Source organism: Ziziphus jujuba, chromosome 6 (genome assembly GCF_031755915.1).
Source record: "Ziziphus jujuba cultivar Dongzao chromosome 6, ASM3175591v1".
Taxonomy (NCBI): Eukaryota; Viridiplantae; Streptophyta; class Magnoliopsida; order Rosales; family Rhamnaceae; genus Ziziphus; species Ziziphus jujuba.
Window position 1 is genome coordinate 8,206,507 of NC_083384.1, and position 23,106 is coordinate 8,229,612.

The 23,106-nt window shown below is 36.4% G+C and overlaps 4 protein-coding genes across 5 annotated transcripts; all 4 read left to right on the forward strand.

Moving 5' to 3' along the window:
* Nucleotides 1-298: 298 nt before the first annotated feature.
* LOC107403261 (uncharacterized) lies at nt 299-2,260 on the forward strand. Its single transcript, XM_016010129.3, has one exon. It carries the CDS (start codon nt 299-301, stop codon nt 2,258-2,260), a length of 1,962 nt encoding a protein of 653 aa, XP_015865615.3.
* Nucleotides 2,261-3,299: 1,039 nt separating this feature from the next.
* LOC112489517 (uncharacterized) lies at nt 3,300-5,481 on the forward strand. 2 transcript variants are annotated; one of them, XM_025068175.3, is made up of 2 exons: nt 3,300-3,440; nt 3,529-5,481. In XM_025068175.3, the coding sequence occupies exons 1-2, from the start codon at nt 3,389-3,391 to the stop codon at nt 5,244-5,246; spliced, it is 1,770 nt and encodes a 589-aa protein (XP_024923943.3). In that variant the 5' UTR covers nt 3,300-3,388; the 3' UTR covers nt 5,247-5,481. The 2 variants fall into 2 exon arrangements, with proteins under 2 accessions (XP_024923943.3, XP_048319642.2); XM_048463685.2 differs by having other exon boundaries at nt 3,303-3,440; nt 3,526-5,481.
* An 11,212-nt stretch (nt 5,482-16,693) lies between these two features.
* LOC107431337 (uncharacterized) lies at nt 16,694-18,577 on the forward strand. Its single transcript, XM_016042223.3, has one exon. It carries the CDS (start codon nt 16,694-16,696, stop codon nt 18,575-18,577), a length of 1,884 nt encoding a protein of 627 aa, XP_015897709.3.
* A 2,482-nt stretch (nt 18,578-21,059) lies between these two features.
* On the forward strand, nt 21,060-23,051 carry LOC107431336 (uncharacterized). Its single transcript, XM_016042221.3, has one exon. The coding sequence runs from the start codon at nt 21,060-21,062 to the stop codon at nt 23,049-23,051; it is 1,992 nt and encodes a 663-aa protein (XP_015897707.3).
* The last annotated feature ends 55 nt before the right edge of the window (nt 23,052-23,106 follow it).

Here is a 23,106-nt window from a genome sequence, read left to right on the forward strand (position 1 = left end):
AGAACGTGTGCTTTTTTCCAGAATCAAATTTAACCACAGATTCTTATGTTGCTTATAAAAGTACAAAATATAGCTATAAGTTTGCAACAAGTTAAGTATATTAAGAGTGTTCCCATCCAAAAATGGCAAAGTATATTAATATGACATCACTCAGTAAGAAGAATATTCTTTGCTTTCCTGTCAAAACATTTATCATTATTTAACTCATCTCCTACCACTTCCTCTGCATCACTTGGTTTCTTCAATTCAACCTTTTTTGTTTAGTACTTATCTTGTCCTTATATATATATATATATATATGGAGCTATCCATTCTCAACAGGCTCAAGAAGCTCTGGGATGTATGGGATATCCCAACCTGCATTCTCTTAAGCCTCTTGTTGCAGGTTTTCTTAGTACTCTTTGCATCCTGGAGGAAACGGAGTAGTAATTCATTTCTTCTCTTTCTCATCTGGTCGGCTTACTTGTCCGCTGACTGGATCGCTGCAGTTACTGTCGGACTGATCACTAAAGTCCTGACCAACCCTTTTCACCCTCATGTAAATGAAGTCCTTTATGCCTTCTGGGCTTCCTTTCTTTTGTTGCATCTTGGTGGCCCTGATACCATTACTTCTTTTGCTACCGAGGACAATGAATTTTGGCTCAGGCACTTGTTTAGCCTGATTTTACAGGTTATTGGTGCTGGTTGCTGCTTCTTATTAACACTTCCCAACAACAATCTATGGATTCCAACAATTCTAGTCTTCGTTGTTGGAGCCGTTAAATATGCAGAAAGGACAATGGCTCTATATCTTGCCAGCTTCGATCATTTTGGAGCTCCTGTTCGTGATTTTGGAGAACCAGATGGTGAGGGTACCGAGTTTGTTTTCAGTCCAACTTCAGAATCAAATCACATGGAGTTGCTGATGGTTTCTTATTCCCTTTTCAACCGCTTCAAGGGGATTGTTGTTGGCTTCCTTCCAAGCCCAAAGGTGATAAAATCAAGCAAAAAATTGTTTCTCCAGATAACAACTCCAAATGTGGGTTTTAAATTGATCGAATATGAGCTCAGCTTCATGTTCGAGGTTCTTCACACTAAAGTTTCTGTGGTACGTAACAGAATTGGGCTTATACTACGTTTGAGTAGCCTTTTTTTCGTTGTTGGAGCATTTTTAGCGTTCCATTTTGTAGCTGACAAGGATGACTTTGGTGGATTTGAAATGTCACTAACTTATGCCTTGCTCATTGGGGCCATAGGAGTTGATGCCATATCTGGAATTAAACTCTTGTTTTCTGATTTGATCCTGGTTTCCAATAATGGATTAATCAAGAGGTGGAGAAAGTACATTCCAGACTATGTTTTGAAAAGAAGAAGATGGTGTGAGTCAGTTTGCCAGTATAATATGATAGATTATTGCCTAGGTGAGCGTTGGTTATGGAACTACAGCTTACCTTACTGTGTTAGGTTCATGGTGGAAAAGATCAAAATCATATTGTTTTCAACCTCAGAGGATGAGATTGAAGATCTCAAGTGCTTCATCTTTGGAAAGCTCCATAGGAAGAAGTTCACGACGAGATTCCATTTCCACATTTCTCCTGATGACCCAATAAGGTTTGTTGATTTGAGTAGTGAGCTTAGATATACAGAACAGGTTCTTCAGCTGCACTTGATTACCGAAATTCGTTACCACCAGACACAGATCGAATCGAGAAACTATGCAGAAGCAGGAAAAAGAAGCAGAAGAATTAGCAAGCTGATTTCGGATTATATGTTTTATCTACTAGTCATGAAGCCTGAATTACTTGGTCCATCAGTTGTGGGGATAAATTGGCAAATGACACTGGAGGATACATTCACGGAGGCCAAGAGATACCTGAAGAAATACCAAATTTCAGATCATGTAAAAGCCTGCAATCAGCTTAGTGACTATAATGATGATCATGTGGATGAAACAGATAGGAGGAGGAGCGAATCTTTGCTGTCCAAGGCATGTTTACGTGCAAAAGATTTGAAACTGGAAAGGCATTGGAAGGATTTGAGTACAGAGTGGGTAGAGGCATTGTGCATAGGAGCCATGAGATGCAGACCAATATTACATGCACAGCAGCCAAGTAGGGGTGGTGAACTTTTCACTTTCTCTTGGTTTCTTCTCAATCATTTAGGAGGAACACAGGGTACTAATGGAGGAGACGAGGAAAGCAACGTGTCTGACTTTACAGACATGGAAAATGAGACAGAGACGGGAAACAACATACAACAAAGCAATGCGAGTACATCCTAATTTGTTATGTATAAGATGGTTAAGATGAGTGGGAGTTGAAATTTGTATTCATAAGCTCTAAGTATTTCCAAAATCCTTTATGTTACATTATGTTTGGTGTTTACAAATTATGCAACGAAAGAATAAATTTTTTAAAAAAAAGTTTCAAAACTTGTTAGATGAATATCGTCTATAGAATGTATGCTCTTTCCAGAATCAAATCTAACCAAAGATTTTAAGTGATTTCTAAAAGTAGTAAAATTTACTTGCAAGTTTGCAACAAGTAAAGGATATTAATAGTATACTTTCCCATAGTGGCAAAGTTTATAACATCACTCTCTAACAAGAATATTCTTTCCTATTTTTCTTATATCATCTACAAAATGTGTGCTTTTTCCAGAATCAAATCTAACCAAAGATTTTAAGTGATTTCTAAAAGTAGTAAAATTTACTTGCAAGTTTGCAACAAGTAAAGGATATTAATAGTATTCTTTCCAATAGTGGCAAAGTTTATAACATCACTCTCTAACAAGAATATTCTTTCTTATTTTTCTTATATCATCTACAGAATGTGTGCTTTTTCCACAATCAAATCTAACCAAAGATTTTAAGTGTTTTCTAAAAGTAGTAAAATATACTTGCAAGTGGCAACAAGTAAAGGATATTAACAGTATACTTTCCAGAGTGGCAAATAACATCACTCTCTAACAAGAATATTCTTTCTTATCTTTCTTATATCATCTACAGAATGTGTGCTTTTTCCAGAATTAAATCTAACCAAAGATTTTAAGTAATTACTAAAAGTAGTAAAATATACTTGCAAGTTTGCAACAAGTAAAGGATATCAACAGTTTACTTTCCATAATGGCGAAGTATATTAATATCACATCACTCTCTAACAAGAAAATTCTTTGCTTATTTTTCTTTTATTTTTTTCTCGGGGAAAAAAAAAAAAAAAACAAAAAAGAAGAACATTCTTTGCTTGCTTGCCCGAACACACTGATTATTATTTAACTCATCCCTTCCATCTCCTCTGTATCAGCTTTCTTTCTCCAATCCTAACATTTTAACTTTTGTTGTCTTTGTCAACATATAAATATATATATATATATATATGGAGCGTCCCATCCCAAACAACCTTGAGAAGCTATGGAATTTATGGGAAATCTCAGTCTGCGTTCTCTTAAGCCTCTCCTTACAGGTTTTCTTAGTATTTTTTTCATCGCTAAGGCAACGTAGTAGAAGTACATTTCTTCTCATTCTCATCTGGTCGGCTTATTTGACAGCAGATTGGATCGCCGCAGTTACTGTTGGATTGATCAACAAAGTCCACAGTGACCCTCTCCGCCGACATGGGAATGAAGACCTTCATGCATTCTGGGCTTCCTTTCTTTTGCTGCATCTTGGTGGCCCTGATACCATTACTTCTTTTGCTCTGGAGGACAATGAATTTTGGCTGAGGCATTTGTTCGGGCTCATTTTGCAGGTTATTGGTGCTGGTTATTGTTTCTTTCTAACACTTCCCAACAACAATCTATGGCTTCCAACCATTCTAGTCTTTGTTGTGGGAAGTGTTAAATATGCAGAAAGAACAATAGCTCTGTATCTTGCCAGCTTCAACCGTTTTGGAGCTACCGTTCGTGATTTCGAAGAACCAGATGCTGAAGGTACAATGTTTGATTTCCATCTACCCTCAGAATCAAATCACATGGAGTTGCTGATGGTTTCTTATTCCCTTTTCCAATTCTTCAAGGGGATTATTGGTGGGTTCCTTCTTAGCTCCAAACTGATGGAATCAAGCAAAAAAATGTTCCAAGAGATAAGAAATCCAAATGTGGGTTTTAAACTGATCGAGCACGAGGTCAGCTTCATGTACGAGGTTCTCCATACAAAGGTTGCTGTGGTAAGTAGTAGAATTGGGTTTATATTACGTTTGAGCAGCTTTTGTTCCATAGTTGGAGCTTTTATATTGTTCCATTTCTTAGTTGACAAGGATAAGTTTGGTGGATTTGAAGTATCACTAACTTATGCCTTGCTCATTGGCGCAATGGGAGTTGATACCATATCTGGTATTAAACTCATATTTTCTGATTGGATTCTAGTTTCAAAAGGATTCAAGATGTTTAGAAAATACGTACCAGAATTTGTTTTGAAAAGAAGCAGATGGTGTGGGTCGGTTTCCCAGTATAATATGATAGATTATTGCTTAGATGAGCATTGGATTTGGAACTGCAACTTGCCTGACTGTATTAGGGCCATGGTAGATAAGATCAAAATCATGTTGTTTTCTTCATCAACCAATGACATTGAAGAACTCAAATGCTTCATCTTCGAAAACCTGAATCGGGAGAGTCGTAAGGAAAAACTAGATGAGTCATTCTTGTTTATGAGTTCAGGTGAGACTGATAGTTCTGAATATGCTGAAAAAATTCTTGAATTGCATTTAGCTACTGAAATTTGTTATCACAGCCAGACAGAAATGGAATTAAACGATTACACAGAAGAAAGAAAAAGGGCAAGAAGAATGTGCAAGATGATTTCGGATTATCTGTTTTATCTTCTGATTATGAAGCCTGAAATGCTTGCACCAGTACTAACGGGAAATTGGCAATTAGCATTCCAGGATACGTTTGAGGAGGCCAAAGATTACTTGATGAAACAACAGATTTCAGACCATATAAAAGCCTGCAACGAGTTTATGAATGTCGAAGGCAAATTGAAATTAAAAGAGTCTAAAGGTAGCAAATCTGTGCTGTTAAAGGCAGGCGAACAAGGACGAGAAATTAAAACAAAAAATTGGGATGGATTTAGTGACCATTGGTTTCTCTTCCTTTGCTTTGGAGCCGTTAAATGCAGACCACTGTTACATGCACAGCAGACTAGTAGGGGTGGAGAACTTTTGACTTTCACGTGGTTTTTTATGCAACATTTTGGCTTAGTCCCTGGGGATAAGACTGAACAAGAACTATCTTCTTCCTCACCCTCATACATGTACATGTTTAATTGATCTTGATTCGTACTGCTCTTGAATTTCAATTTACATTTTGCTAATGTGTTTGTATTATTGATTTATGTGGTTGACTCTTTCAGTTTTTTACTCTGATTACAATTCCTACTTTTGTTAGTAACGCAATATTTAACCTTGTTATTGACTTGGTTTTTGTAACAAAGGGTGTGTACTTATTTCTTCTATAAATAAGAGACTCCTGATGGGAGAAGTATGTGCTCACATACCATTCCTAGTCTTCTTTCTTTCTTCTTCTTCCTCTTCAACTTTGCTTCTCTCTGTTTTATTTTGTTACAAAGAATCAAAGGGTTCACGGTAGTATTTTAGCTCACCAAGTTACAAAACTTGTCTACAAGGTACATTAACAAAGCTTTGTCAAAAGGAAAGGAAATAATTGACTAATTTGTTGAAACAGGGTTGCAACTGAATTTTTTCATTTTAATGGTAGATTGAATTTCTAGAGGTCGAGATAATGAAGCCAGAGTTTCTAACTTGGTTCAATAAAACTAATCAACAAGAACTGAACAAATTAACAATTATAACCAACTCAAGAACATGAAAAACATAAACACAAGACAAAGAATTTTGGCAAAGGTTTGGATAAACGAAAAAGCACGCTTCCTTTCTTGTGAGCTCCCCATTTAGGAAGCTCCTGCACTATAACACTTATTGTGGACAGACGAATTTTCTCTATTTATACAAAACATTCAACCTAGAATCACTCACAATCCTTCCCAAATCCACTTTACACCCTCTTACATAATTTTTCCTAGAAAATTCCCTATATCACTAGCCAAGAAAGAGAGAAAAGGAGATGAATGATTGTGTAGATAACATAACAAATATCTGAAAGCTCTTAAAAACTGAAGAAAAGCTTGTTAAAACATCTGCATATTTAGTGCCCGTGCCCCTGGAACTTATAAATTGTCTAGATAGTGGTATCATCCTTAAATATCATTGAAATTAGCTATTCGACATCTAATTGCTATTATTATTATTTTTGGACATGGCATAAAAATTTTTGTAATAGAAGAGTTTTAAGATGGTTTATGAAATGCAAAAATACATATTGTGGGATCATAAACTAATAAGTACATATACAAATTTCTAAATTCCATAGTTAATAGTTCAGTCCTGTTGGAAAATCAGAGAGCAAAAACTGAAAAACTAACTAACACAAACAACAACAAGATTTATTGAGGTTCGGCCAAGATTGCCTACGTCCTCGTTGCTCCGGTGAGAGCTTCTGGTGTTTTATTGGATAGCTGCTGTCACAGAAAACAACTACAGAATTTTAACTATGGAATTACTTAGATATTCACAACCCAAAACCCCTGTTACACCCTTTTCTCTCTGTGTTCTCAACCAAGCTCACAAAGAACCTCATAAAGAACATCAATTACACACACAAAGAAGAACACGAGAGAGTGAAAACAGATTTCTTGGAGTTTTCCTGCTTCTGCCACTTTCTGGAAAATTTGATTTTTTCTCTCTTATTTTCGTTGTGAAGGAAAAAACCATATATATAACAAGTGTTGCCTCAAAATGACATCACTTTACTTAAGATGTGAGGCAAAATAACCATTTTTCCATTCTTTACTTCCAAAATAATGAAGTGCACCGTTTTGACCACCAGAAACTTGAAAACACGTAAAACAGGTTCTGCAGTTCTGCACCAATTATGCAACACATCACGGCAGCATTACAAGATGAATTTGAGGATTAAATCATCACATATCTCCACCTAATCCTCAAATTCAATTCAACAGATGCTCATCACCATCCCAGCAAAAATAACCATCACCAAATCAGCTTGCTTCAACTTGGAGCAGATTCTTACAAGCATTAAACTTGCCAACAGTAAGCACCTTTGTACCCGTATCAGAAGGATTTAACTCAGTAGGAATTTTCTTCAACTGAATCACTTGTTGAGCTGTCATGTCTTGAATAAAGTGACACCTGACCTGAATATGCTTAGATCTTTCATGAAACATTGGATTTTTGCACAAGTGAATAGCACTTTGACTATCTGAGTATAAAACAACCTCTTGATTAAGTGCTTTAATTCTGTTAACAGACCCTTAAGCCAAATAGCTTCCTTTGCAGCCTTTGTTGCTGCCATGTACTCAAATTCAGTTGTTGATAAAGCCACCACAGGTTGCAACTGAGACTTCCAACTTATGCAACTTCCACTCAAAGTGAACACATAAGATGACATAGATCTCCTTCTATCCCTATCACCAGCATAATCAGAATCCAAATACCCAATTAGCTCAACTTCACTTGAATTTCCTTTATAAATCAAACCTTCACTCACTGAATGCTTTAAATATCATAGAAGCCATTTCATTGCCTCCCAATGATCTCGGCCAGGATTAGCCATGTATCTACTAAGACACTAATGGCATGAGCTAAATCTGGCCTAGTGCAAATCATCACATACATCACAGATCCCACAGCATTTGAATATGGTACAGCTACCATATCTTCCTTCTTTTGCTCTGTAACTGGACATTGCTCACTAGATAGCTTGAAATGTCCACCAAGTGGAACATTTGCTGGTTTTGCACCTTCCATAGAAAATCTAGACACCATTTTCTGAATGTAGGAAGATTGCAATAGTTTCATCTCATATCTTGATCTGTTTCTCAAAAATTCTATTCCCAAAATCTTCTTGGCTTGTCCAAGGTCCTTCATTTCAAACTCAGACTTGAGTAAATTCTTCACAAAATGTATAATTTTACCATCTAGACCTGCTAGTAATATATCATCCACATACAGTAGAAGATGCACAGCTTAATCTGTCATAGGATCCTTAAAATATAAGCAACTATCAAAATTGCTTCTCACAAAACCAGCCTTCACCACAAAAGAATCAAACCTTTTATACCACTATCTTGGTGATTGCTTAAGACCATAAAGTGATTTCTTAAGCAAGCACACAAGGTCTCCACCTTTTTTCTTAATCTTAAAACCTTCAGGCTGTCTCATGTATATTGTTTCTTCTAACTCCCCATGAAGAAAAGCAATCTTCACGTCCATCTGTTCTAACTCCCGATCAAATTGAGTTGCCAAAGCCAATATGACTCTAATGGTTGTATACTTAACAATCGGTGAGAAAATTTCATTGCAGTCTATGCCTTCAACTTGAGTAATCCCTTAGCCACTAATCTGGATTTAAATCTCACTGGTTCAGACTTTGTCATTCCTTCCTTGACTTTGTAGATCCATTTATAATCTACAATTTTTTGGTTTGCAGGTGCTGGTACCAAATCCCAAGTCTCATTTTTATGTAACGATTCCATTTTTTTCAATCATAGCTTCTTTCCATTTTGTAGCTTCCTTTGCTATCACAGCTTCCAAATAACTTCTTGGCTCATTATTTGTAAGATCCTGAAATGCCACCAAGGCATAGGCTATGAAATCTGCATAGCTGTATCTTCTATTTGGCTTTACTTACCTTTTTACTTTATCTCGGGTCAGCAAGTATCCTAGTGCAACTATATTTTTCTATCTTGGACTTGAGGATTTATGCTTTGGTTGTTCATCTTCTGACTCTTCATCTGATTGGGCAGGTGTATGCTTTTTTGGTTCATCAACACTTGTAGGTTCAATGGCAGCTTCATCATATGGCTTATCACTTAGATTTTCATCCTCTTGACTCTCCATCTTAGGAAGTAAATCAAAGACTCCTTGTTTCCAGCTTGTTACTCACCTCGTTTCCTACACTGTTAGTAACTTTACGAGGCATAGAAGTTTCATCAAATATCACATCTCTACTTATAATGACTTTATAACCCTGACTTCCTTTGTCCCAAAGTCTATAGCCTGTAACACCTAAAGGATAACCTAAAAAAACACATTTTATACTCCTAGGGTCCAATTTACCTTCAGATTGATGTACATAAGCAGCACAGCCAAAAACTCTTAGCATACTGTAATCAGGTTTCTTACTAAGCCACACATGCTCAGGGGTTTTAAAGTTTAAAATAGTAGATGTTAATAAATTTACTAAATGTATAGCTGTCATAACAACCTCACACAAAAGCAATTTAGGCAAACCAGATGAAACAAGCATACATCTAACCTTATCAAGCAAAGTCCTATTCATACTTTCAGCCACACCATTTTGCTGTGGTGTGTGCTTAACAGTTCTATGTCTTAGTATACCATGAGACTTACAAAAATCATCAAATTCTTTATTACAAAACTCAAGACCATTGTCTGTTCTCAAAGTTTTAACAGATTTGCTAGTTTGGTTTTCAACAAGCAATTTCCATTCTTTAAACTTAGTAAAAACTTCATCTTTTGTTTTCATCAAGTACACCCAGACTTCTAGAAAAATCATCAATTATGGACAAAAAATACATGCTTCCACTTTGTGTTTGAACCTTAGTAGGACCCCACAAATCATCATGAATATACTCCAACACAGATCTAGCTCTATGTGTACTTAAATTAAAACTAAGTCTATGTTGTTTTCCCAAAATACAGGTTTTACAAATTGTTGATTATGTCCTTGTCAAACACATTTTGTTTGTTCAAATAATATAGGCCTTTCTCACTTATGTGACCTAACCTTTTGTGCGAGGTTCCACATCGGTTGGAAAGGGGAACGAAGTACACCTTATAAGGTGGTGTGGATACCTCTCCTTTGAGATGCGTTTTGACAAAACCGTGCGGGCTGGACCCAAAGTGAACAATATCTCATGTGGGTGGACTGGGTTGTTACAGTTGGTATCAGAGCCAGACCTGGATCGATGTACCAGCGAGGACGCTGGGCCCCAAGGGGGGTGGATTGTGAGATCCCACATCGGTTGGCAAGGGGAACGAACCACGCTTTATAAGGTGGTATGGATACCTTTCCATTGAGATGCGTTTTGACAAAACCGTGCGGACTGGGTGGACTGGGCTGTTACATTTTATGCCATAAAACAGTCTTGTCCATAATTTGTAAGCTAATTGTAACACCCCGTCCCAAACCACATCGGAATTCTTGCACGTTGACCAAGGTTGATTGTTGACCAAGTGGGTCAAAAGTTGACTTTTTGTTCCAGTTGAAATTTCTAGTTGAACGTGGTTCCGTGGCAAAGTACATGATGCCCTGAGTTCGTAGACTAGTAGCACGTCGAAAACGGAGCTACGGTTTGGAAGTTATGGGCAAAAAAAGTTGAGATTCAAACTGTCCAAAAGATGCCGGAAGTTGACTTTTTATGGTTGTAGAATTTTTTTTTGACTTTTATATGGTTGTAAAGTACTCGTCGATACGAGTTCATAGACTAGCGGCACGCTTAAATTGGACATCTTGGTAAAAAGTTATGGGCATGTGAAGTTTTCCGAATACCGAAATATTTTAATATATCTGGCTTAAGTGAACAGTGATGCCATGTGTCGATATCTGAGAGGTCCATGTGGGTGAACAGTGGAGGAGAGAGAAAGAGAGAGAGGAGAGAGAGAGAGAGAGAGAGAGAGAGAGAGAGAGAGAGAGAGAGAGAACCACCGGCCGCCGGAGTTGCAAACTTTTCCGACCTAATCTTGCCACACGCGCCGACCAGGCAGGAGCGCCTCTCCATTCCGGTCCAACCCCCAAAATTTCACGATCAACCGACCAGCGACGCGCCCGGATCGGGGCTTTTTCCGGCTGCGGCAGTGCCGATTTCTTCAACCTCCTAGATCTCCTCATTCCGGTCTCCATTCTTGTTACCGCCTGTCCCGTTGAGACCCTCTCCCTTCAATCTACAAAACCCCCAAAAATTTTGGCCACCAGCCACCGCACACGCCGCCGGCGGCGACAGTTGCTAGTGACCGCGACGGCTCCCCGAAGAAATCACTATTCCGGCGAGTACCCAGTTGCATCGCCAGTTCCTCCCCACTAATTTCGACCCCCTGAACTCAGATCCGGGGTCTTTGTCCTCCAATTCGTGACGGTTTGAGAGAATCGAAGAGTTGAATCCTGAAAGCTTCCGGCGAGATTCCGGCCACCTCGGGGTCCGATCTCCGGGAAGTAAGACTGGATTCGTAATCCTCGTCACTCAAGCTTCAATTCAGTATATTACTCGTCAATTTTGGTTGTCGTTTATGTTTGCTCCCCGGGTACCCATTTGGGAGTTGCCCGAATAAAATATTAAAATAATTAGTTTGATGTATTGTGGATGTTTTAGGTGCACGTGTGGGTAGTGGAGTTGATCCTGCAGAGGATCTTGATTGATACACGTGCTTAAGGTGAGTGACCCACCTTTAAAACTATTTTGGGGTGATTAATTATGTTTATTTGGTGTTAATTTGATATCTAGAATTATGCTCATGTGGTGGAATTTAAATATAATTGTGGAAAAAATATTATTTTTATGGACGTATATGTTTATTGCTGCTAAATGAAAATTTGGTTTATTAATGGATTTTTGATTATTATTATGATTCAATTGTATTTATCATGCATGAGCAAGGTGGTTTCATTTAATTAATTATATTTGGATTTTAATATTATTTTGGGCATAATTTGATTTTTAAATATTTCAAGGAAAATATTGGTTTAAATTGGTGGTTTCAAATTTTATAATTATGCCGGTGGAATATTAATTGATGGACTTTGTGATACGAGGAAAAATTATTTATATATTGTTATCGATGGAATTGTACCGGAAATGTTAAAGAAAAACATGGGAGGTTGAGTTCGAAAAATGGTATAATTCCCACGGTAACTTTTTGGAAAATTTGGTTATTTATTTTAGACGCACTCATACAGTACTGGTGTTCTGTACTGTATATGTGGATTAGCGCGCAAGTTATAATATCTCCCATGAGTTGCCATTGGACCGGTGGCAGGCAAGTTTTATATAATGCGCATCAGTCGCCCCCCTCCGTGGCCGAGATGACGGTTTCAGAAGCGACGCTGTCGGGACACCGAAGCGACCGTATGCAAGTTTCTCTCTTTAACCCCCCGCCAGTTGGTGCTCGGGACACTGGGTATCGGAGGGCATCACTGGTATATGGTGTGGTGCATCAAGTATAAATTTTCAGATAGAAATTTCAAACCCTAAAGTGCTCTAAAATTATTTATTATATTTTATTACATTTTATTTATATTTGGATTATTTAATTATTGTTTATTAAATTAACGATTCCTTGATTTTGGGCATAAGAATAATCGGGTTTTGTGAAAATGTTTTAAAAGGGGAACATTTCCAACGAAGTGAATAGTGAGGGTTTTGAGAGAAAATATTACTTTCAAATGTTTATTATTTATTTATTTATTTATTTAATTGGATGGAATTAAGTAATTAAGTTTCTTTTATTATTATATTATTAATATTAAAAGTATACAGTAGATAGGGTCACTCACTGAGATGATTAGCATCTCATATTTTTTAAATTCCATTCGCCTAGGTCCAGGTTAGGAGACGTTGATCGTCCGGGGCGAGCGCGACGTCTCAGTTTATTGCCGAAAGTCCAAAGAGCATTTTCTTCCCTTTTTCCTCTTCATCTTGTATTGCTTCTTTATCTGTCATTGTATTAATTCCACATTTATTTGTATAATGCTCTATATACTGTATTGGACGCATTTTATTAAATACTGCATTAATTCCCTGTTATTCTTTTGGAGTGCTGCAAATTGTGGAATTATATTGTAGTAACGTGGGAGGAATAAGGGGATGTATATAGAAGTGTATTTTCAGTGTAGGAAATTTGTGCTAAGTCCAACCCTTAGGGGAGGTTCTGCCGGATTTTCCATTGGAGGGTCTGGTAGGGTTTCCCTAGGATCAGGGCTTGTCTAGGGTTTTAGTGAGGAATTTTGGATGGGTCCTGACATAATTGAAGCATTACTAGAATTAACTACTGTTTTACAAAGCAAAACATACAAACCATTCTTTTTCACACCTTTCATCACAGCAAGAGAACCCTTAGTCACTTTTATAGTACCATTTTCAGTTTCACAAGATAAACCAGATTCATCTAACATGCCAAGAGAAATTAAATTCTTCTTCAAATCAGGGACATGTCTAACTGAAGTAAGAGTTTTAATGGTACCATCTAACAGCTGTAGTTGCACATTTCCAATGCCAACTACTTGACATGACCGGTTGTTTCCTAGGAGGACTTGTCCACCATCACACTTAGTATAAGAATGGAAACAACTTAAATCAGGACACATATGAAAGGATCAACCTGAATCTAACACCCATTCAGATTTATCTTGACTGGAAGACACAACCAAGACCTCTGCAGACTCCAAACCAATATAAGCCGTTGCCAAGTCACCTGTTTCTTGGCCTTTTTCTTTTTCATCTTTCCTTTTCTTAACACAATTTTTAATAAAATGGCCCTCTCTCTTGCAGTAATAACATTTCCTGCCTCTTGTCCTAGATTTAGATCTGAGATGTTCTCTAGATTTACTCCTATGGTCATTGTGAACCTAGTTTCGAGTGGTGCTCCTACCTCTTACTGTAAGTCCTTCCTCTTTAGACTTAGCATTCAATTCGAAGTCTTGTGACTTAAGGGCACTTACTACAGTTTCTAAAGACAAAGAATCTCTGCCATACTTAATGGCATTCTTCAGTTCTCTATATGTTTCAGGCAAGGAGTTTAACAATATAACAGTATGATGTTCAGTATCAAACACAACATTACAATTTGCAAGACTCAGAACTAAACGATTAAAAGAATCAAGATTAGCATCTAAGTCCTTAGAGGTATCCATTTTAAAACCAAAAAATTGCTCAAGTAAAAGAATTCTATCTGGTAAAGATCTCACTAAGTAAAGTTGCTCAAGTTTTTTCCACATCTGTGAAGTGGTACTGACATCATCAACTTGCTGCAACACATTGTCAGAAAGGTGAAGGATGATGGTGCTCATTGCAATTTCATCAATTTCCAACTTCTTGTCTTCAGTGACATCTGCTCCAAATGAACCATCGATTGCCCTTGCCACCTTCATCTGGACTAGCACAGCCCTCATCTTCTTGCACTTGGGCAACAAGTCTCTGTTGCCATTTAAGACTTCAATCTCCAATTTCGTAGACATCCTTGGAATTAGCCAAAACTAAGCACCTCTTCCAAGATTGTTAATCAAAACACTCACCCAGAATTGAAAATAGCCAACTCACCAAGAATTGAAAATACCCAAATTCACCACGAATGAAAATACCCAAATTCACCAAGAATCAAAAAATTACCCAACTCACCGTGAATTGAACATAGCCAATAGCTCTGATACCACTGTTGGAAAATCAGAGAGCAAAAACTGAAAAACTAACTAACACAAAAAACAACAAGATTTATCGAGGTTTGGCCAAGATTGCCTATGTTCTCGTTGCTCCAGTGAGAGCTTCTGGTATTTTATTGGATAGCTGCTGTCACAGAAAACAACTACAGAATTTTAAATGTGGAATCACTCAGATATTCACAACCTAAAACCCCTATTACATCCTTTTCTCTCTGTGTTCTCAACCAAGCTCACAAAGAACCTCATAAAGAACATCAATTACACACACAAAGAAGAACACGAGGGAGTGAAAATAGATTTCTTGAAGTTTTCCCGCTTCTGCCAGTTTCTGGAAAATTTGATTTTTTCCCTCTTATTTTCGTTGTGAAGGAAGGAAACCATATATATAACAAGTGTTGCCTCAAAACGACGTCACTTTACTTAAGATGTGAGGCAAAATAACCATTTTGCCATTCTTTACTTCCAAAATAATGAAGTGCACCGTTTTGACCACCAGAAACTTGAAAACACGCAAAACAAGTTGTGCAGTTCTGCACCAGTTATGCAACACATCACAGCAGCATTACAAGATGAATTTGAGGATTAAATCATCACAAGTCCTTTGATCAAGGCGGTTAGAGAGAGTAGTTAATAGAAAAAAAAAAAAAAAACAGTTGAGAATCATATATTTTCTTTCACAATGGAAAATATGCTTGATATACATTTTTTGACTGAGTTCCGATCAACCATAGCCGTTGGGATGGATGTTGATTGAAACAGACAAATTTTCTCTGTTTATACAAAGCACTCAACTGATTAATAATTGCTACGGTTGTGATTCAACTGTGAGGAGTGAAAGTCAACAGCTGCTGTTATATATTTATATATATGCTTCAGTTATAAAAACGGTGCCGTTACACTCAAAGATTAGTTAGGTGACTCATCAAAGTTAGTTTTTTCTGTTTTGGAAGCTTATAAAAGGTGTCATAACAGCAGAAACAGAGGAGTGAAAAACACAAGAAGTTAGTTCTCGATCAAAGCCTTGTTCTTCTTGTTTTTCTCTTTTTCTTCTTGTAACCTCTATCTCTTTGTTTTTCTCTTTCTCTTCGTATTGTTTAGGATCATTCTGGGTGAGTGATTTGTGAGAAAAAGAGAGGTTGTAAAGGGGTTTCTGGTTTGGTTTCTAGGTGTAGAGAATCTGTAAAACCAAGAGAAGTTGCAGGTTTTGATCACTGTTCATTGTTCATAGTGCAAGAACTCCCTGGATGGAGTTCACCGAGGATGTAGGTCAATTCTAGACCGAACCTTGTTAAAATTTCTGTGTTTCTTTCTTTCTTGCTGATGTGAATTGAGTTTTGTATTGAATTAGTTTTCAATAATAATCACTTACAATCCTTCACAAATCACCTTTACACCCTTTTACACAATTTTCCTAGACAATTCCCTACATCGCTAGCCAAGAAAGAGGGGAAAAAAAAAAAAAAAAAGATGAAAGAATGTTTACATAACTGAGAAAATATATGAAGCACTTAAAAGCTGAAGAAAAGCGTCTTAAAACTAAAACACAGTTTCATTAATTAGATAATACAATAATAAAGATTTGAAACTATGTTGCTTGCTTTTTCTTAGGCTTTATAACCAGATTAGTGAAATCCAGCATAGTACCCGTGGCCCTGGAACTCATAAATTGTCTAGATAGTAGTACCATCCTTAAATATCATTGAAATTGGCTACTTGAACTCTCTTTCTGACACAAAAAATTATCAATAGAAGAGTTTAAGACGGTTATAAAATGCAAAAATACATATCTTTTGGCTCATAAACCTATAAATCTAGAAATTTCTAAAATCCATGATTAATAATGTTGTCCTCTGATCAAGATGGTCAGAGAGATTAGTTAAACTGATAAAAAAGAAAACAATTGGGAATAATATATTTTCCTTCAAAATGAGGAGAATCGATATATATTATTTCAAATAAAATCTAAAGAATATGTGCTTTTCCCCATAATCAAGTTCAATTCACAGTACTCTGTTACTGGATACAAAAACTTGGCAAAGTATATATATATATATATATGCAAACAAAACATTACTCTTACTCTCTAATAAGAATGTTCTTTGCTTTCCTTTCAAGCCACTAATCATTATTTTATTCGTCTCCTTCCATTTTCCTCTGCATCACTTTCTTTTCTCCTCCATTTCAGACCATTTCTCTCTTTTGTTTTGTCTTTTGTCAATATGAAATGGAGCTACCTATCCCCAACAAGCTGAAAAAGCTGTGGGATGTATGGGATATCCCAACCTGCATTCTATTGAGCCTCTTCTTACAGGTTTTCTTAGTACTCTTTGCATCCTTCAAGCAACGCAGTAAAAATTCATTTCTTCTCTTCCTCATCTGGTCGGCATATTTGTCCGCGGACTGGATAGCTGCAGTTACTCTTGGACTGATCACCAAAGTCCTGACAGACCCTTTTCATGACCCTCATGTCAATGAAGAACTTCATGCCTTCTGGGCTTCATTTCTTTTGTTGCATCTTGGTGGCCCTGATTCCATTACTTCTTTTGCTCTCGAGGACAATGAGTTTTGGCTGAGGCACTTGTTCGGACTCAATCTGCAGGTGATGGGTGCTGCTTACTGCATCTTTCTAACACTTCCCAACAACAGTCTATGGATTCCAACCATTCTAGTCTTCGTTGTTGGAAGTGTTAAATATGCAGAGAGGACAGTGGCTCTGTATCTTGCCAGCTTGGATCATTTTGAAGATACTGTTGGTGATTTCGAAGATCCAAATGCTGAGCTTGAACCTGAGGGTGCCAAGTTTGATTTCAATCTGCCTTCAGAATCAAATGACATTGAGTTGCTGATGCTTTCTTATTCCCTTTTCAAAAGCTTCAAGGGGATTATCTTCCAGCACCCTCTGAGCTCCAAACTGGTAGAATCAAGCAGAAAGTTATTTTGTAAGATAAAAAATCCGAATGTTGGCTTTAAATTAATGGAGTACGAGCTCAGCTTCATGTACGAGGTCTTCCACACCAAGGCAGCTGCGGTACGTAGTAGAATTGGGTTGGTATTTCGTTTGAGCAGCTTTTGTTTCATCCTTGGAGCTTTTATATTGTTCCATTTTGTAGTTAAGGATCATGATGATAAGTTTGGTGGATTTGAAACGTCACTTACTTATGCCTTGCTCATTGGAGCCATAGTACTGGATGCCATATCCGGAATTAAACTCATGCTATTTTCTGATTGGATCCTGGTTTCCAATAATGGATTAATCAAGAGATGGAGAAAATTTATCCCAGCATATATTTTGAAAAGAAAGAGATGGTGCGAGTCAGTTTCGAAGTATAATATGATAGATTATTGCCTTGATGAACGTAGGTTATGGAAACGCAACTTGCCTGACTGTGTTAGAGCCGTGGTAGACAAAATAACAAACATGTTGTTTTCATCCTCAGAGGATGACATTGAGGATCTCAAAAGCTTCATCTTTGAAAAAGGTGTTAAGTTTCTTGATGAAGTTCATGATGAGGATGAGTTTTTATTTGCAACAAAGGTCCTTCATTTGCATTTAACTACCGAAATTGGTTACCACCAGAAGCAGACCGAATCAGGAGACAATACAGAAGAAGCAAAAAGTAGCAGAAGAATTTGCAAGGTGATTTCGGATTACATGTTTTACATTCTCATCATGAAGCCTGAAATTCTCGGTCCATCAGTTATGGGAATCAAATGGAAGAAAAACTTCAAGAACGCAGTTGAAGAGGCCAAGAAATATTTGGTGAAATACCAAATTTCGGATCATACAAAAGCTTGCAATGCGTTTCTTGATTATCATAATACGAAAGAAAAGGGTGGGAGACAAACCTTGCTCTCCAATGCATGTTCAAGTGCAAAAGATTTGAAGCTGGAAAAGAATTGGAAGCTTTTGAGTGATTGGTGGGCTGAATTGTTGTTCTTTGGAGCCCTTAGAAATAGACCAATATTATATGCACAGCAGGCAAGCAAGGGTGGTGAGCTTTTGACATTCACTTCGTTTCTCCTCCATCATTCAAGCGAACGTAATGATAAGTTTAAAGAAGAGAACTTCACACGACACGTGAGTGATGGATCACAGCATGCTAGCTAAGATAGAAGAAGACCATGAAAACTGAAAATATCTTATCATCGGCTTTTGTTTTATTTTATTTATTTATTTTTGAAGAAGAAGGTACGTGCAATGTTAGAATAAAGCATACTGGTCATTGTTGGTCTGAGTAACTAGAAATCTATCACAAGCAAATATTATGTAGCAAAAATAACAGTCATACACACACACACACACACACACACACACACACACACACACACACACACACACAAACAAACTCAAAATTATTGTTCGAGGAGACTTTGTCAAAGACAATAGATATGGTAATTAAGATGAGTGGAAATGAAATATGTACATATTAGCTTAAGTGTTTAGAAATCCTTTATATTACAATATGTTTGTTACTTATAAATTGTTAGAGGAAAAAATAAAATTAAAACAAATTTTAAACCTCATTTGATAACAAAGAATATAAATTTCAAAATAAGGAAAAGATAAAATTTACATTACAAAAGAACAATTATAAGTGTCAACTCAAAGAACAATTACAAAGAGGCTATCTCTCTCGCCATGTGTCTCTCCCCTTTTGCTCTTAACATAGTTAGTTATATACGGAACCACAAAATTACGTATATTTTATATATGTGTATAAATAATTTGTTTAATTATATTTAAAAGTTAGGTAAAAATTCGGCAAAAAAATATGATATTAAATATGCATTAAAATAAATTATTTTTAATATAACAGAAAAGGTATTTCACAAATTAATTTTCAATTTTTTTCTAATGTTTTTTTAATATTTTTAATTTTTACGGGGATAAAATATTATGCACATTTTAATACTTTTTACTTAAAAAAAAACGATTTATATATTTATTTACTTATTTATTCTACATTTGTATTCTGTACACAACTATAGACTTTTTCTTCAAAAATTTATACCTTCAAAAATAATTATTTCACATATTTCTGCTAAGTTTACTAAATAGGAGCATTAGCTAATAACTGTCTAGGGTTAAGATCATTCACATCAGGTGAAGTTTGGTAATATATCAACTTGTTAGCTACTCCTTCAAATTTCTACAATAGTCTAACTTGTGATACTGAAAACGTGGGGAAAATCAGATTTTACCAGAATTTTGTTAAAAAATACAAGAATCCAACCCTTCACTCTCAAGAATCCACTTAAATTATAAGAGTTTAGATTGAAAACTCGCCACTTAATGGAATCCACCAAAGAGAAGAGTTAAGATGAACAAATTCTTCTTTAACAAACGACCAACATGTTATATTTAATAATGATTAAAAACTTCTTCTAAATACATAGATAGAATTTAAATACTAAATTTGGAATATCCTTTCATGCATATAGACATATTTAAATGAAAAATCTCATTAATTAGACTTTAATTCTATTATGAAACTTGATGCTAATAAATAAGAAGACATAAAACTATATTGTAGTTGTACTTTAGAAGTCCCGAGACTTGACCTAAATTTTAGAAATTAATACTCCAAAAATTCTTTTGTCATTCTCCCTTGGTTGAAGAAGAATCGTCCTCGTGTCTAAATGAATTATCTTCTTCATGATAGGGAGAGAGGTCAGCCACATTGAAGGTTGTTGAAACACCATAGTCATCTGGAAGCTCAAGTTTGATTATGTATTTTTCCACTATCAAATTTAAGCAAAGGTTTAAATATCTGTCCCCAAAAAAAAAAAAAAAAAAAAAGGTAGTACAAAAATATAGTTGCAAGTTAAGGATATTTTAACATCACCTCTTTTGCTTAAATGAACTCTCTCTCAAGTAAGAACAAATTCTTTTGCTTAAATGAGGAAAAAGAGAGAAAAGAGAAAAAACAACGAACATTCTTTACTTTCATCCTTATCTAACTCAACTCTTCTGCCTCCTATCTATCTTTTTCCCCCCTTCCCTTTTTGAACCATTCAACTTCCTAACTTAAAATAGGTATAAGTAAACCCTTAAATGGCTGTCTAAATTAGAAAAATAAACCAATTAAATATTGGCACATTAGCTGCCACATCATTTAATAAATAAGTTTGGTAACTCTAGCATTATTGATGTAGTATTGGCTTCAATTACAATCTCCTAGACAGTAGTAAATAAAAAGAAAAAATGGAACGGTAATTTTTCCTTCAAAATGAGGGAAATAAATAAGCATAATTTCAATAAGATCTGAAGAATATGTGCTTTTCTCATAGTCAAATTTAACCAAAGGTTTAAGCAAATTATGAAAGTACCAAAATATACTTGCGGGTTAAGTATATTTCAACATCACACACTCATGTAAGAATAATATATTGTTCGCTTTTAACATTCTTTACACTTCACATTATTTAACTATACTTTCATTTCCATTCCAATCACACTCATTGTTTTATTCATCTCTTCCACCTCCCCTGTATTGCTATCTTTCTCCATTTTCACATTGATTTATATTTTGCTGAGCTGCGTTGTGTTGTCAAAACACATACACACACACACATATATACATAAATAGATGGAGTTACCGATCCCCGAGAAGCTGGAGAAGTTGTGGGATAAATGGGATATCCCAGCCTGCGTTCTCTTAAGCCTCTTGATGCAAGTTTTCTTAGTACTTTTTGCATCATTGAGACAACGGAGTAGAAATCCATTTCTTCTCTTTTTCATCTGGTCGGCTTATTTGATCGCCGATTGGATCGCTACAGTTACTATCGGACTCATCACCAAAGTTCAGACTCAGACTGACCCTTTTCACCCTCATGTCAATCAAGACCTTTATGCCTTTTGGGCTTCATTTCTTTTGTTGCATCTTGGTGGCCCTGATTTCATTACTTCATTTGCTCTGGAGGACAACGAATTTTGGCTGAGGCATTTGTTCGGGCTCATTTTACAGGTTATGGGCGCTGCTTACTCCATCTTTCTAACTCTTCCCAACAACAATCTATGGCTTCCAACCATTCTAGTCTTTGTTGTTGGAACTGTTAAATATGCAGAAAGGACAATGTCTCTGTATCTTGCCAGCTCCAATCAGTTTGGAGCTACTGTTCATGTTTTAGGAGAACTAGATGTTGGGGATACCAAGTTTGATTCCAATCTAGCTTCACAATCATCAAATCACATGGAGTTGCTGATAGTTTCCTATTCCCTTTTCCAAAGCTTCAAAGGGATTGTTGCCGGGTTCACTACTTTCGGTGAGAAAATGGTAGAATCATGTGAAAAGCTGTTTTTTGAACATGTAAAAGAAATTCCAAATGTGGCTTTTAAACTGGTGGAGTACGAGCTCAGTTTCTTGTACGAGGTTCTTCACACCAAGGTTATTGTGGTACATAGTAGAATTGGATTTATATTTCGTTTGAGTAGCTTCTTTTTAATCATTGGAGCCTTTTTATTGTTCCACTTTGCGGTAGTAGTTGATCACAATAAGCATGATCATGATCATGATAAATTTGGTGGATTTGAATTGTCACTTACTTATGCCTTGCTCATTGGAGCTATAGGACTCGATACCATATCTGGAATTAATCTCATGTTTTCTGATTGGATCCTGGTTTCCAATAATGGATTGATAAAGATGTGGAGAAAATATATTCCAGAATTTGTTTTAAAAAGAAAAAGATGGTGTGGGTCGGTTTCCCAGTATAACATGATAGATTATTGCTTAGATGAACGTTGGATATGGAAATGCAATAAGTTTCCCGACTGTTTTAGAGCCATGACAGACAGTATCAAATTCATGTTATTTTCGTCATCGGTGGATGATATTGAAGAACTCAAGTGCTTCATCTTTGAAAAGCTCACTACCAGTTTGATTATAAGTGTTGATGTAGAGTATAGCACGACTGATAGTGTTAATTATGCTCAAACAGTTCTTCAATTGCATTTAGCCACTGAAATTTGTTATCACCATCAGACAGAGACAGAATTAAATTCTTATACGGATGAAGAAAAGAGGGAAAGAAGAATGAGCAAGATGATTTCGGATTATATGTTTTACCTTCTGATCATGAAGCCTGAAATGCTCGGTTCATCAGTTGAGGGAAATTGGAAAAAGTTCTTGCAGGATACATTTGCAGAGGCCAAGTCACGTTTGATGGAATACGACATATATGATCATGCACAAGCCTGCAAGCATTTTATGGATAAATATAACCATGTGGAAGACAAATCGACCACCACGACAAGCAGGCATGGAAATTATGGAAAAAAAGCTAGTAGCAAATCTTTGCTGTCAGAGGCATGTAAACAAGGACAAGAAATTAAAAGAACAAATTGGAAAGGAATGAGTTCCCGTTGGCTTTTCTGCTTCTTCTATGCAATCATGAATTGCAGAACATTGTTACATGCACAGCAGCCAAGTAGGGGTGGTGAACTTTTCACTTTCACTCGGTTTCTCATCCAACATGTATGCTCGGTCTCTTTCTTGGATGACATAGATGAATTTGAAAATACCCTACCTGCTGTCTCAATCTTCTCATCAGATGATCAACCCATGCCGAACCCACCATAGTAATTGAATTCCTTGATTCAAGCTTTCCTTATACAGTAAAATAAATTGTAATCAT

Excerpts from the sequence above, each read along its gene's own strand:
- LOC112489517 (XM_048463685.2), top strand. The coding sequence starts at position 3,389 with ATGGAATTTATGGGAAATCTCAGTCTGCGTTCTCTTAAGCCTCTCCTT. Across the intron at positions 3,441-3,525 it reads TCTTAAGCCTCTCCTTACAG|CAGATTGGATCGCCGCAGTT; the intron begins GTTTTCTTAGTA and ends CTTATTTGACAG.
- LOC107431336 (XM_016042221.3), top strand. The coding sequence starts at position 21,060 with ATGGAGTTACCGATCCCCGAGAAGCTGGAGAAGTTGTGGGATAAATGG.
- LOC107431337 (XM_016042223.3), top strand. The coding sequence starts at position 16,694 with ATGGAGCTACCTATCCCCAACAAGCTGAAAAAGCTGTGGGATGTATGG.
- LOC107403261 (XM_016010129.3), top strand. The coding sequence starts at position 299 with ATGGAGCTATCCATTCTCAACAGGCTCAAGAAGCTCTGGGATGTATGG.